Genomic DNA, 13,912 nt, shown 5'->3' on the forward strand with positions numbered 1-13,912 from the left:
CCTCAACTGTAATAAATAAAGGCATGAAAAAAAATGCTTGATTGAAATAACACTGGCTAGAAATTCATATAGACGAAGCATATTTCACAATAGATCCTGTACATTCAGTCAGAATTTACCGATTATTAACAACCTGTCATTACGATCCATTTAAGACACACGAATGCCATTATCCTGTCAACACTCAATAAACTTTTTGTCTAGATACTAACCAATACTAACCTTGTGCGACTGTCGCTAATCGCTACAAATCATCTTTGAAAAGACAGGGATTCCACACCGCAGTCGGTCGTTATTGCACGAGTATGTTTATCGTAAATTGCCGTGTGCCGTATACAGGGAAAACAAACATCGTACCGTCCAATTATCGGATCGGTCTTCGCTCCTCCCGGTAACAATCGCGATATGCCAAACCAAATTGGTCATAATTATTGGCTGGAAATAATACGCAACTTGTTCGCTCGTATCTTCGGTAAACGAGCAGACCTTACCGTAAATGTAGAATAATAGAATTCATTGTTTTTTTTTCATTTATACTAAATGTTGCTTATTTTATAAATAAATTTGAAATATCTAAAAATGTTCAGAAATGATCTTAACTGACGTCTTCTTCTTCGTTTTGTAATAAGGCGAGGTGCTGTCTATTCTGTCAACTGCCTTCTTGTGACGTTGATATCCAGCTGATACCCACGTTTTGGGGGACTACCAACTTGGACGTCTTATTACTTTATGCTTCCAAATCCAAAGCAGAGACAGGAATAGGAGTATTTGAGCCAAAAACTAGATACTCCGAAACACCTACCCCAGCTATCTAAAGATACAATTTACATAGATAGGTACAATTTATTTTAGATAGGACCTATCGAAAACAGGAAATATCCATCTTATCTGATAGTTATGCAGCAGTAAACGCGATCAACTCAGTAACCATCAATTCGAAGTTGGTCAAAGAATGCCTAGAGAAGCTCAACAAATTGAATAAAAAAAATGAAAAGTCCTCCTACTCTGGGTACCTGCTCGCCAAGGGATAGAAGATAATGAAAAAGCAAATGATTTAGCTAGAAAAGGAGCAAACACTCTACTAACTGGACCAGAATTGTTCTGCTTTTCAAGCGGAAACCAACTAAAAGCAGAACTGAAGAACCTGGAAAACTCCATCCGTAACCTGGAATGGGTGTCCTCTAAGGGTCTAAGACACACTCGAAAAAGTTCCTCAGAACTTACGACCGAGAAAAATCAAAGGTTTTCCTTGATTTAAATAAAAGCAATCTTCGGATTGTCACGGGCTTTCTAACAGAACACGATCTCCTCACACACACCTCAGTAGGCTGAAGCTGAGAAACAACCGTGAAGTCAGATTCTGTGGGGAAAATGGAGACACACAAGAACACAGACTGTTCGTGCCATGTAACTTTTGTACGGATAATGTCGAGGATGGAGAGCTGGCCTCTACTGAGCCGTCTCAGATATTGGCTTTTGTTAAAGCTCTGCTGAGACTATATGATGAGTTATAACTCGTTATAACTCAAGAAAAGGGAACACACAGTAGATCTGTAAGGTCGCGATGATTAACCTCCAGCTCTATCGATAACTGCCATATTTATTTTTTTATTAACTACTATATTATGATTTCAACTAAAATAATTTTAGAATGTCGTCATTTTTCTTTTATTAAAGGGGGCTACCCAGACATTCTGTAGTGTGAATCCAATAAACATCGTCCATTCACATTAATTATATCGATTTGTTCACATTAATGAAGATTATATTTACTATTAAATAAGCTTTTATAATAAACAAAATAAAAATATAAGAAGGCAAGCAAGTTTTCTAAGAAAGGCAGACTTTTTTTGGGATTTTTAAATTTACGGCGTAATGGCTTTGCCTCTAAGTCTTTGCATTTAAGCGAATTTGATTTATTCTGGTCATTTGATTGGTTAAACAAATTTGATTAGTTTGATCCAAATGATTGTTTAGCGAATTCGAATATTAGATTTTTTGTTTTTCTTTCATAACTTGCTAACATTATATCATTATTAAGATCTTTTTGAATTTAAATTGTAAGTGAAAATATGTGCCTGTTTAATAGTTTCCAGCTTTCCAATAATATACATGTAGGTGTTCAAACTAATATACCTAACCAATTTTGAAATAAAAGTTACTTAAAAAATTAAATAACTTCGTTAATGAAAAGTTCTATAACCTTTTAGAAACTCATTGCGTAAACTAATCTTCATGCTAAAATAAGGACTATGAACTTTTAGTGTTTTATGTCTTTATCGATATTGCTCAGTAACAAAATTTATTGCTGATTTATGTAAAAATATAACCCATAAAGAATGTTTTTATAAAATTTATTTGTCTGCATTTTAAAATATGCCTTGTTAGATAAAACATTAAAAGCTAAATTCGGTGTTTCATTAATGCCTATGAATATATTAAAAGACTGCCTTTCATCGATTTCATTAAATATAAATTAATTAAAATACCATCATACTTCCATGAAGAATATTTTAAAAATCGAAATCGAAATTTACAGCTCATTATGAATTTGTATAGATGCATATTAAATATAAATATAAGAACTTGGAGGTAGAAAATAGACATAAAACATTACATAACATTTTCGAACTTGAAAATAAGTTCTAGCGATTTCTCTTGGCCGATTTACTTATAACATTATTTCCCCAAAGTTATCTTATTCCTCTAGGAGATGCGAGACCTTGTCGTTGGTAGGAAAGCTCCTGGTCAGGTGCTAGGGGGAATCTTCTCTGGTACTTGGGCTGGGTCTAAGGAACATTTCACTGTATTGTCCGTAGATGTAGTGTCGTTGCAAGGGAATTGCACCAACACGTACCACGATGCCGGATGGGACTACCCTGTCAGTCATACCACTCACTACTCTACTGTCTGTGGTCATGTATTACGGACAGAGGATATAGCGGGGTCTTAGTTTAACCGCTCGGACCAAGAATCTAGAAGACTAGCCTCTACTGGTCTCAACCTTGGGGAACCAAGGGCAACTCATTGTATTCTCGTCTCCCTAACTTCTACATGCGGGGCTCTGTAGAAGTGGACCGACTAACCCTTGCGGTGTAATTGGCCTCAAATCGAAGGAGGTAATAGAGAAAGAGAGATATATCCTCCTATTATAGATGCGTTACAACACCGCCACCGGTATCAGGTCTAACGAGAGACCAAGTTAAAGAGATGGAGAAAACGGAAACAGATCTTCCAGCCTCCACCACGGGTACCTCAGCCGGACACAAGCTCCTCGACTGTGAAGGACACGGAGAGCTAAACGCCAACCGTGGAATAGTGTATACCCTCGTAGGAGGTAGATGCCCACTCTTCGGAGGATGAGTTGTCAGAGGAAGATGGAAAATACCCTGTCCCCTCTACAATAGGAATATCTCGTGTTTTTGATTTTTTACTTCAGGAATATCTCCATGTATGTTGATTTATACAGGGTGTTTCAAAAAACATGTGCCATCTCTCGTGGAGAGATTTCTCACGCCAAAAAAATAAGATTTATTTTTCATATCAATATAGGTCCTATTCTGCTTTGTTTCGTAGCTACAGGGTATATTTATACTTACTTTCACCCTCAAAATTTTGTTTGAAGTAAATTTTGAGGGTAAAAGTTAATGCGACATAATTTAAAGTTAAAAAAGCGTCGACATATTCACCAGGGACGTGCACATGGGTTATCACTAGAATATTGGTCTAAAAAAGCATGTACGCCACAGACTTTTTTTTCTCCTGTTAGCGAAATATTGGAAGCTGTTTAATGCCGATTAAAAGTTATCTCTTGATATTTTGTCGATTTCGGCCCCCTTGATGAGATGAACACAATTTTATTAATTTGCTTTGATCCAAGTCTAATAGCATTCCTTAAAAAAAATTAATATCATTAACATGAGAAAGTTATAAATATGTACTCACTGATTCCTCATCAAAAAGTATAAAAAAAGTTCCTATAAAGATGGGTATGGAAATGCATAGTTTTAGAGTTACAGGATGTTAAAACTTTTTAAAATTAGGTTTTTTGTAACTACCTTAAATACCATTTTTTTTTCTTTCAAATTGTTGTAGGTTGGACTAATCGTAATAATAACTAATAGTAACAATATTTAATAATAAATAAGGTAAAATATATAATTTTTTAATTTTATTTTAATTTTATTAATTGTGGTTAATAAAATTCCGTTTATCTCATCAAGAAGTCCGAATTCGACAAAATATCAAGAGATAACTTTTAATTAGCATTAAACGGCCTACACAATTTTGATATCAAAAGAAAAAAGTCATTGGCGCACATTTTTTTTTGAAAAATATTCCAGTGATAACCATATGCACGTCCCTGATGAATTTATCAACCCTTTTTTAGCATTAAAATATGTAGCACTTGAAGCACCCTGTTTAAGAAATAATAGTAGCTCCCAAAATAAAACAAGAGAGTATAGTAAAATAGCAGTATACAGTATAGTAAAATAGTAGTAAACAAGAGAGTATAGTAAACAAGCAGAATACTTTTAATAATTCTTTTGTTACTTTTATTATTGATCACGACCTACTAATAAGAAAATGAAACTTTTAAATGTTGCAGTAAATAGTGAAAATAAATATAGAGTGATACATATTTTTGAAAAACTTGGTGGGACAAAAAAAGTGGGACAGGTTTGTGGAAACCGCATTCTCATATTTTCACTAATAACGCAGATACTGTATGATTTCAACCAAAATGGGACGTCCTGTATATCGCAACGGTGACCGCGAAGACTTGGCAGACGGGCGGTTTTATACTAAGTAATTCTATGCTATTGCAATTCCAGCATCAACTTTAGTAACTTATGAGGCAGTTCATTTTACTCCCAGCTCTTGGACTATTTGTTTATTTATTTAGCACTTAAATTTCCTTATCAATATGAGATGATCATTAAAATATTTATTTTACATTTTATGATAAAACAATATTTGATTGAAATCGTAATTTTAGCATGGCATAGAATAACAGAATCCTGCATAGATATTTATTTCCTTGAGTTGTATGTAGTACTGTGTATTGCATATCTTGCAATATGACACTCTTATAGGGAACGAAAAATATTTCTTCGTGCGATGTTGTTCTCGAAGATAATAAAGAAACGTTGAATTTACTGTGAAAGTTTAACAACGGTCCCTGTGTACCTATTAATTTTATTTTTATGACACCCCTGCATTAAATCAGGTGTATAACGGATGTCCATATATCAGTTCGTTAATAACGACCTCAGCGCTTTTACAAGAATTACGAAAGACAGTTTGAATAAGAGAGAAGGAATCAATTTTACGAAACCAGGTGAAAAAATCCATTCCCGATATCTGATTTATTGTACCAAAAGTAGCCATTATCATAATTTGCCATAGTCGAGACGGCAACCATATTGTCTTACTTAAGAATGGTAACAGGAGGTCGATATATTAAAAATATCGATACATGTTCAGAATTTAGAAGTTTACCGACTCAAGTAAAATTTAAGTAGAATAGTTTTGGTTGGTGGGTAAGTTTAATTCACAAACTTGTTTTGAAGTCATCACAATCCATCATTTCTAGGATAATTATTAAAGTTTTAGTATTGAATATAATGAGATATATTGGAATTTTTTTATAAAAAAAATTAATTTATTACAAAACCATATAAATTATATATCATTGTAATCACAAAACTTCAATCTACTTCCGTATTGTTACGGAATTTTAAATTTTGTGTTTATTTTTGAGAAAATTTAGTCCAAACATAAGGAATATTTTGTTGATGTTTGACCATCAAAATCTTAAAAATAAAGAAGTTATCTAATAATGTGCTACAATACGCATATAGTATAATCTTTTATCTTTAATTTCCTTCTTCATTTGTGTAAAAATACTTAGCCAGTTTTACATAAAACGTTAAATGCCGAAAGCTTATTTTGCGACTTTTTCGGACTAGTGAAATGGACTCTTAAATTTTAGCTCTTAAGTCGAAAAATGACCCAAGTCATTGAAATGATAATCCGAAAAGATTGAAGTTTTCTGTGGACTACCTGCAATTGTGATCTGGTAATTATCTCTAACTCTATAATGGTATTTTAGTACCTTCGGTTTGACACAATTCGGAATTTCCGTCTCTTTTCTACTTCTGGCAACCAACGCTAGGGAAATTTACGACCACCAGGCGTCGCTTTTTTGCCAACGGTTACCTCAGCCGTAATCAGTTTCACCTTTGACCCGATATTTACCGATTGGCGGTCGGCTCTCTACGTAAATAAATTGGCAGAAAATGAAGAAATGAGATAGTCCACATGCCGCTGAAATATATCGGAGGACGCGGAGAAACCCGGTGAATAATGGTCGAGGATAAGACACGATTTCACATACCAATTAAAGTACCTTTCTATAAAACGCTGAGTGCACCGTTATGAACTAAGTGCCATCTAGTAATGAAGACAAAATAAGTCCGCCTAAATACGCGATTACAGAAATATTTGTAGTTTCTTCTATATTTGATGATGAAAAATAAATGAATATTTAACTAGTTCTTTCCTTATTTTCTCATATGACGAAAGACAAGATTTACATTCCAATAATGGTACATTTTCAAGGCTTAAAGCTCATCGGAGTCATCGGGGTTGTCTTCATTGTCTCTGCAAAAATAACAGTAGTGTAAGTTTTGTCAAACTGATACTCGCAAATAATAAAGATGCAAATGGCGATGCCCCTTTTATAATTCTTGTCTGTGCTTGACGGTGAAATACGAGGTTAGGAGTCTGTTACTTACTGGTCCGAGTCCTGTCTTGCATACATTCTTACCTGTCTTGCAGTAATTCCTGTAAGATTTTCGTACTTAACCCATGCATTCCTTCTGGAATAGTCATAAAAAACTGAAATATACTACTCAAAACAATATGGCATATTTTCTAAAAAATATATTAATTTGAAAAACAGGACACCTTCAATTCTCTGACTTACGTTTTTAAATAGTTTGGGTACTGTAAAGGGAAATATTCGAAACGATAAGCCCACGCGCTGACATGCAATTTTTAGTCGACCGACTATTTAGTTACAAAAGTGAAAACAATACATACTTATGGAGTCGATCGGCCGACTATTTGATTCCATGTGAGCGCGGATCCATAAGAATATATTAGTTAGAAATCTACAACTAAATAGTCGGCCAACTAAACATTCACCCTATCATATTGCTTTCATAAGAATGTATTGTTTTCACTTTTGCAACTAAATAGTTGGCCGACTAACAATTGCATGTCAGCGCGTAGCCTAATTATCCCAAAAAAACTCGCAATATAATAACTATTTATTTTTCAAATATGCGATAATTGTTTTGAGTACTGTGTTTAGGTTATAATAAAATAACATCATCTTTACAAAAGCTACATAAATTACACATACATTATTTGCAAGACACAGGACAACTTAATATTATGTGGTAAAGTAATTAGTATTCCACGCCGTCAAAAGCTATGGAAACCCTACTCGACTTAGCTCCTCTTCAAATTATTATGGAAAGAGAGATGGGCTACATATAGGTTTCTAAATATGGCACTAGAAAGCCAAGGAACAATCATGTTCATACAAAACCGACTAGTGGAAAAACTACAGTCGGATGAGATTCTGTAGTTTTTCTATTCTGTCTGATTCAGACGACAAGCATTCATCCCATAAACGTTTGTACGATTGATATCGGAGATGGAGAATCTAAACCATTTCATGACTTTTTTCAATCTGTATTTCTAATTTTGTCATTTCTGTAAAACCATTTCATGACTTTTGTCAAAGGCCTGGGATGTATGATGAGTTATCAAGAAAGGAGCACATCCCTCCCATACCATTCTACATTCCATAGCTAAGAATTTCGGTATTTTATGGTGGTATTTTACAAATAAGAAAAATTGTTATTGCTTACTAGTAATTACAAGAGATATGATAATAGTCTAGTCAAATTGAATTTTTGGTGAAAAAGTTTTAGGGTAGTTTGAATTAATATCACTATCGTTAAATATTCACTTCCTATCGACGAAGCCTCTGAACGACATAATTCTCTGATAGTCTACTCTCAAGTGCAAGAGTGTTTTTTGAGTGATGAGTAAATATTGGAACAATTTTTGGTCTTTTAATCTACTTTCTCATCTCAATTTACTGTACAACTGTCTTTCGTTATTTGAGTACTTATCATATATATACTCCAGGGTTGTCGCAACTAACGTCGCGTCCCCACGCCTAACCGCCACCTGTTACGATCAAGAACATCTTCCTCTTCCAAGTTACGGTCCTCCATTGCCCTTCTGATGGCCTCATTCCAAGATCTTCTAGGCCGTCCTCTTTTCCTTTTTCCAGGAGGTGACCAGCTGTAGATACGGTAGGGCCATCTTTGGTGTTCCATGCGTAGCAAGTGTCCAAACCACTTAAGGCCCCTCTGTTGGACTCTATCCACTATTGTCTGTGTGGCATCCATTTTGGCTCTGATTTCCACGTTCCTAACTCTGTCCAGTTTAGATACTCCCGCACTGCGTCTCAAATAGTCCATTTCGAGTGCATTCAAAGCTCGCTTTTGTTCAGTTTTTAAGGTCCAAACTTATCATCATTTCAATAATAATCATCATCATTATTTAATATAGCCATTATCTTCTATCTTCTTAAATATAGGTAAAGCTTTTCAGTAGAACCGTAATAAAATTGAGATTTTGACTCATGATTTTTTTTAATTAATACAGAACTGGGGCTTGTTTGTGGGATGTGAAAGTAAATTAAATGTGAAACAATAGGTACCATCCGCTCTGAAAATAATATTGTAGTTCAATGTCTGTATTCTTTGAATTCTCAATCGTTCTATGCCCTTGGTGATTCCAAAAGTTTCATCTTTCAACTTTTTCAAAAGTTTCATCGAATCTGCAAATCTTTGAATACGTCGGACTGTGATGCCATCTATTCGACCCGGTGCTGAATACTTATCTATATAATTTAATAATCATGTCTATTTGATTTTTTTTTAGTAGAAGTGGTGTGAAATGATATAATTGTCGTAAAATTGTCTAGCAGATATGGAAGATAAAACTAGAAAAGAATATTAAATTCCAGAAACTAATATAAAATTTCAAATTTTCAAATAAATTTTGAACCTAATCAACAAGCTATAGAATATTTAATGTTCTTTAATTTTGAACAAAAAAATTATTTACACAAAGTTGATTTGTCATTGATATTTCATTAAAAAATAACAAAAATATATATTAAAATTGCAAAAAGCCTATTAAGAATATATGAATTTATTATATTGATTATTTTTTATACTGCAACCATATGTCGATTCTATATAATTACCGAAATGTTAATATATTATTTTAATAAATCGATCCTATAAAATATAAATATACTATATCTTTCCACCAACCAGACATATATTACACTATAACCCGATTTTGCTCATTTTAATAACAAATTAAGAGGTTCCATAAAGTTTTTATTATTATATGATTTTGCATATTAGCAACAATTTCTACTTACATAATCTACTACCCATCTGTTGCATATAATTTATGTGTTTTCGGTTTGGGCGAAATAACAGGTCGATTAAATTTAAATTATTGTTGATAGACTCCTCTCGACAAAATCGACAAATCGTATCTCCAGCCTTTTTACGCATGAAAATCAAAAATTTATTGGAAATCAAGGAAATTATGCGGAAATATTTTTAAACAGACACGTTTCTTCTTTTATTCATATCCAATTAAACCAATTTCTATACTCCAGAATCCTTAAGGCAGAAATCGAAGTCGCTATCGAGAGATGCATGCAACTTATCTTAGATAGGAACTATGGGAAACAAGAAATAGCCATCTTATTCGATATTCAAGTAGCCTTAAGAGCTATCAACTCCAACCAAGTAACCATCAATTCAAAGTAGTGAAAAAAAGCAAACGACCTAGCTAGAAGACTTAAGGATATGTTCAAAGGAGTACTTATAACAGCATCTTCTTATCTGACGTGCTGACTTCTGTCTTCTAAACTACCGACTACCGGCGACTAACTGCTGTTAACTCTTCTACTAACTAACTGACTCCTAATGCGACTAACTGACCGACTAACTCTGCTCTCTTCAGTATACTAGCATAATCTAGTCATCGGTGGTTGCGTCGTTTAATATTTTTCCATCTAATTACATTACCCGGCTATGACCATGAGAAATCGAACTTCGGTAACCTGCGTTTATTTTATTATATTATTGTATTTTAATTGTTTAATATTTAATGTTATTTAAAAACATATCTGGGTCGATGTCATGCAGGTAGCCGATCTCTTGGGCCTACATCAAATTGGTTTACTAGAATTATTTTTACATGTTTTTCCCAATTTGATATAAACCCAAGTTGATATCTATTTAAGTATTGACAGTATGGCAACCACTGATAAAATGCACCGATGCAGTAAGTGGACAACTTCATAAACTGCACGCAACTATTTCATCTGTGGATGACTGACTGCAGTATAAAAGCTCCGTAGTTTTAGAATTAGGTTAGTTTACACTTGATAACGATCAGTGATTCTTGTGACTGAAACACTGTGTTAAACAAAATAAATAAAGCTTGAAATTCTTTTAGTTTTAATAATGATTCATTATCCATCGCAGTCAAAGATACGATTCTTGTTGTTATAGAACAAAACATGTGTATTCAGTTTGTTCAAATGTTGGAATCGTAGGAATCGATTCAATATGATAAATTGATTTGTGTGATTTATTTAGTAAGAGATTCCTAATACCCATCACTAGTGTCAGTTACCAGAACATACATACATACCGCCATTACTCACTGATGAGTATTTGACACGCATCAGAAGATGGTCACGCAAGGCGTTTTCTTTCATGAGCTTTTCTGTGACTGAAAAGCCCGATACGTGATGTTATCTGTTTACCGCACTCTAGACATTCAAAAATCTCATTGCTTTGTTGCCTCTTCACTCTTTGGTTGTCGCTGTTAACTGACTTTACAATTCTTCTCCATTCCGTTCTATTGTGAGCTGCCCCTTCCCACTCATTCTGCTTGTTAATTCCTTTTAAGTTTTCGTGGAAAATATCCTTGAACCTTTTGAGTTGTCCACCCGGCCTCCTCTTACCGTCTACAAGCTCACCGTAAAGCAGAGATTTTGGTATGCGGTTTTCTTGCATTCTGCACACGTGACCAGCCCATCTTAAGCGGGACTTAGTAATCATGACTTCAATGCTCTCGCAGTTAGCTTTTTCAAGGACCGATACGCCTGAGACATGATGGAACCATTTTATTCTTAAGAGTTGTCTAAGATGTCTCTGTTGCAACTTGTTTAATGCGTTCATGTGTCGGCGGCACGGCACCCAGGTTTCGCTTCCATATAACATGGTGGGAATTTTGTACTCAAGTCATGATTGTAGAAAACCCTGTCTTTTAATTTCCAGAATGCTCTTGAGGCGCTGCTAATCCTGTGCTGAATTTCAGAGTCGATATTGGCCTTTTCCGAAATCAAACTGCCGAGGTAATTGAATTCCGCTACATATTCCAACAGCTCATCTCCGATTTTTATAGCATTGTTATGATCTTCTGGGGGAGTGCACATGATTTTAGTTTTATCGATGTTCAGCTTAAGTCCCAAGGCCTCGTATGCCCATGTATATGTGTTCAACATTTCTTGCAATTGCTGTAACGTATTTGCAACTAGAGCACAGTCATGAACGTATTGAAGTTCTGTGATGAATTTTGTTCGTGTCTTTGCCCTGAGTCTTTTTATGTTGAACAGACCGCCGTCGTATCTGTATCTAATGCCCAAACCTCTCTCCTGCAGTTTGCTGTCCACTATAATGGAGAGCGCCGCCATGAATATATTGAATAGGAGAGGCGCTAAAACACATCCCTGCCTAATGTCTGTGTTTGTTAGGAAGGGATCGCTCAGTGATCCATGATATACACTCTTGATTTGTTGTTGTTATGGAGGTTGTCATTTTTTACACACTGTAAGAAATTTGATGGGTACTCCGAACTTTTTCATAATTGCTCAAAGTGCATCTCTGTTCACAGAGTCGAAGGCTTTTGTTAGATCGATAAATGCAACGCAAAGTTTAGACTGCTGCCCTTTTACTTTTTCCTGTAGTTGCCGGATGGAGAATATGGCATCGATGGTACCGCGGTTGGTGCGAAAACCCGTTTGCGATTCTGGGAGGATTTTTTCTATATGTGGGTGCAGGCGGTTTGACATAATTTTTGCAAGAATTTTTCCTCCTATAGCCAGTAGTGAAATTCCTCTGTAGTTTCCGCAGTTTGACGCACTTCCTTTGTTCTTAAATATATTCACTATATTCGCGTTGCAAAAGTCCTGAGGTACCTCTCCGCTTTCCTATATGACATCGAAGAGAGCCTTAAGATGACCAATAAGTTCTTTACTAGCACACTTATAGATTTCCGCCGGAATCGCGTCACAGCCAGCTTTTACCAGAACACCCTATTAACAGAAGATATAAATTCTAGAGTTTTTTTCATTTGTAATTTATTTCCATAAAATAATTAGAAATTTATTCAATCTGCTGTTTTAAAATTCGCATAGTTAATAGCCTTCTCTCCGCAAATCGTTTCTTCGGCACCTTTGTGCGCCAAACTCGAAAATTGCAAGCCGAAGAAATTAAGAGGAAAGATGTGTGGCTGGCGTGTCAAAAAACCATTAAACGGTGACGAAACCGAACGCTGCCAATTATGACCGCTTATCGAGAGACTTGGTTGCGAAATATTTAAACAAGAACCGGCGATGGATTAATGAATAGAAAACGTAACGTTTCTGTCTCGCTCCTTCTTCATCTTCAAGACTTAAGTGGTTTTAATGGATGTCGGTTTGTGCAGTGTCGGACTCGCCATATAGTCTGGATGGCGTTTGCCATTTGGGTTCCAGTCTATGCGGGGCACCTGGTTTAGGATCATTGCCTGGCAACTTAAATGGTGAAATTTTGACAAAATAATTTAGTATTGACTATAGACACGGTATGTCGCTAGTGGTAGGAAAAATCATTTTTAGAGGTTACTAGTTTATTTGGTTGCCTATAAAATACATATAATGTCTTTTAAATGTATTTGAAATAATTGTCAACTTGTCAAAAAATAGTAAAAAAAATAGTTTTATTAAATTTGGACCTGTGTCGAAAAATACTGGTTTGTTTTTGAATTGAAAACAAAATTGACATATATGGATAGACAATAGCTTTCAACAAAGGTAAAGTTTCTTAGTTATTTTATGACACTCTCATGAATACTTTTCATAACAGAAGTGTTTACTGTAAAATTATTCCACATATTATATGTGAAATATTTCACATATAAAGAAATATATCGTTCTAAATGTTTGTGGATAGCGAAATGGGCAGGCATCAGCTAGTTCTTATATATTTGTGTTAACTATACTTTTGTAACATTTACCAAAAATATTGTAATTTAATTACATACTAGCTTGTAGACAAAATGTATTTTTAATAAACTGTAAAATTTATATAGTTTTTTGTTTTATTAAAATTACTCTGATATACTAATATAATATCAGAGTAACTTTAAAAATAAATCCTTTAAATTCAAATGTAAATATATAAAAACTGTCTAGACATATGTGGCGGATATATCTTTCCAAAAAATCCTATATAGGTATTTTGCCACTGCAAAAAAATCTACAAAATAAAATAGTTCTTTTTTGTAAACACTGCTGCGTTAATCCAACGGAGAATAATTGTGAGCAGTTATGTTTACTGAAAAACAAATTTGCTTAACGAACAAAAAAATGCTTAACGTTTCGGAAAGTTTATCTCTTTCCGTCGTCGTAAGCAAAAAAATACACAGAATAAACAAAAAAAATATTTAAAATATTTAAATG

General features: G+C 34.4%; 1 protein-coding gene across 1 annotated transcript; it reads right to left on the reverse strand.

The window, feature by feature from the left end:
- Positions 1–8,240: 8,240 nt before the first annotated feature.
- LOC115887402 lies at positions 8,241–8,567 on the reverse strand. The gene has a single exon (XM_030906815.1). It carries the CDS (start codon positions 8,565–8,567, stop codon positions 8,241–8,243), a length of 327 nt encoding a protein of 108 aa, XP_030762675.1.
- Positions 8,568–13,912: the final 5,345 nt, after the last annotated feature.

Source organism: Sitophilus oryzae, unplaced genomic scaffold (genome assembly GCF_002938485.1).
Source record: "Sitophilus oryzae breed Bouriz unplaced genomic scaffold, Soryzae_2.0 scaffold_574_pilon_pilon, whole genome shotgun sequence".
In the NCBI taxonomy this organism is placed as follows: Eukaryota; Metazoa; Arthropoda; class Insecta; order Coleoptera; family Curculionidae; genus Sitophilus; species Sitophilus oryzae.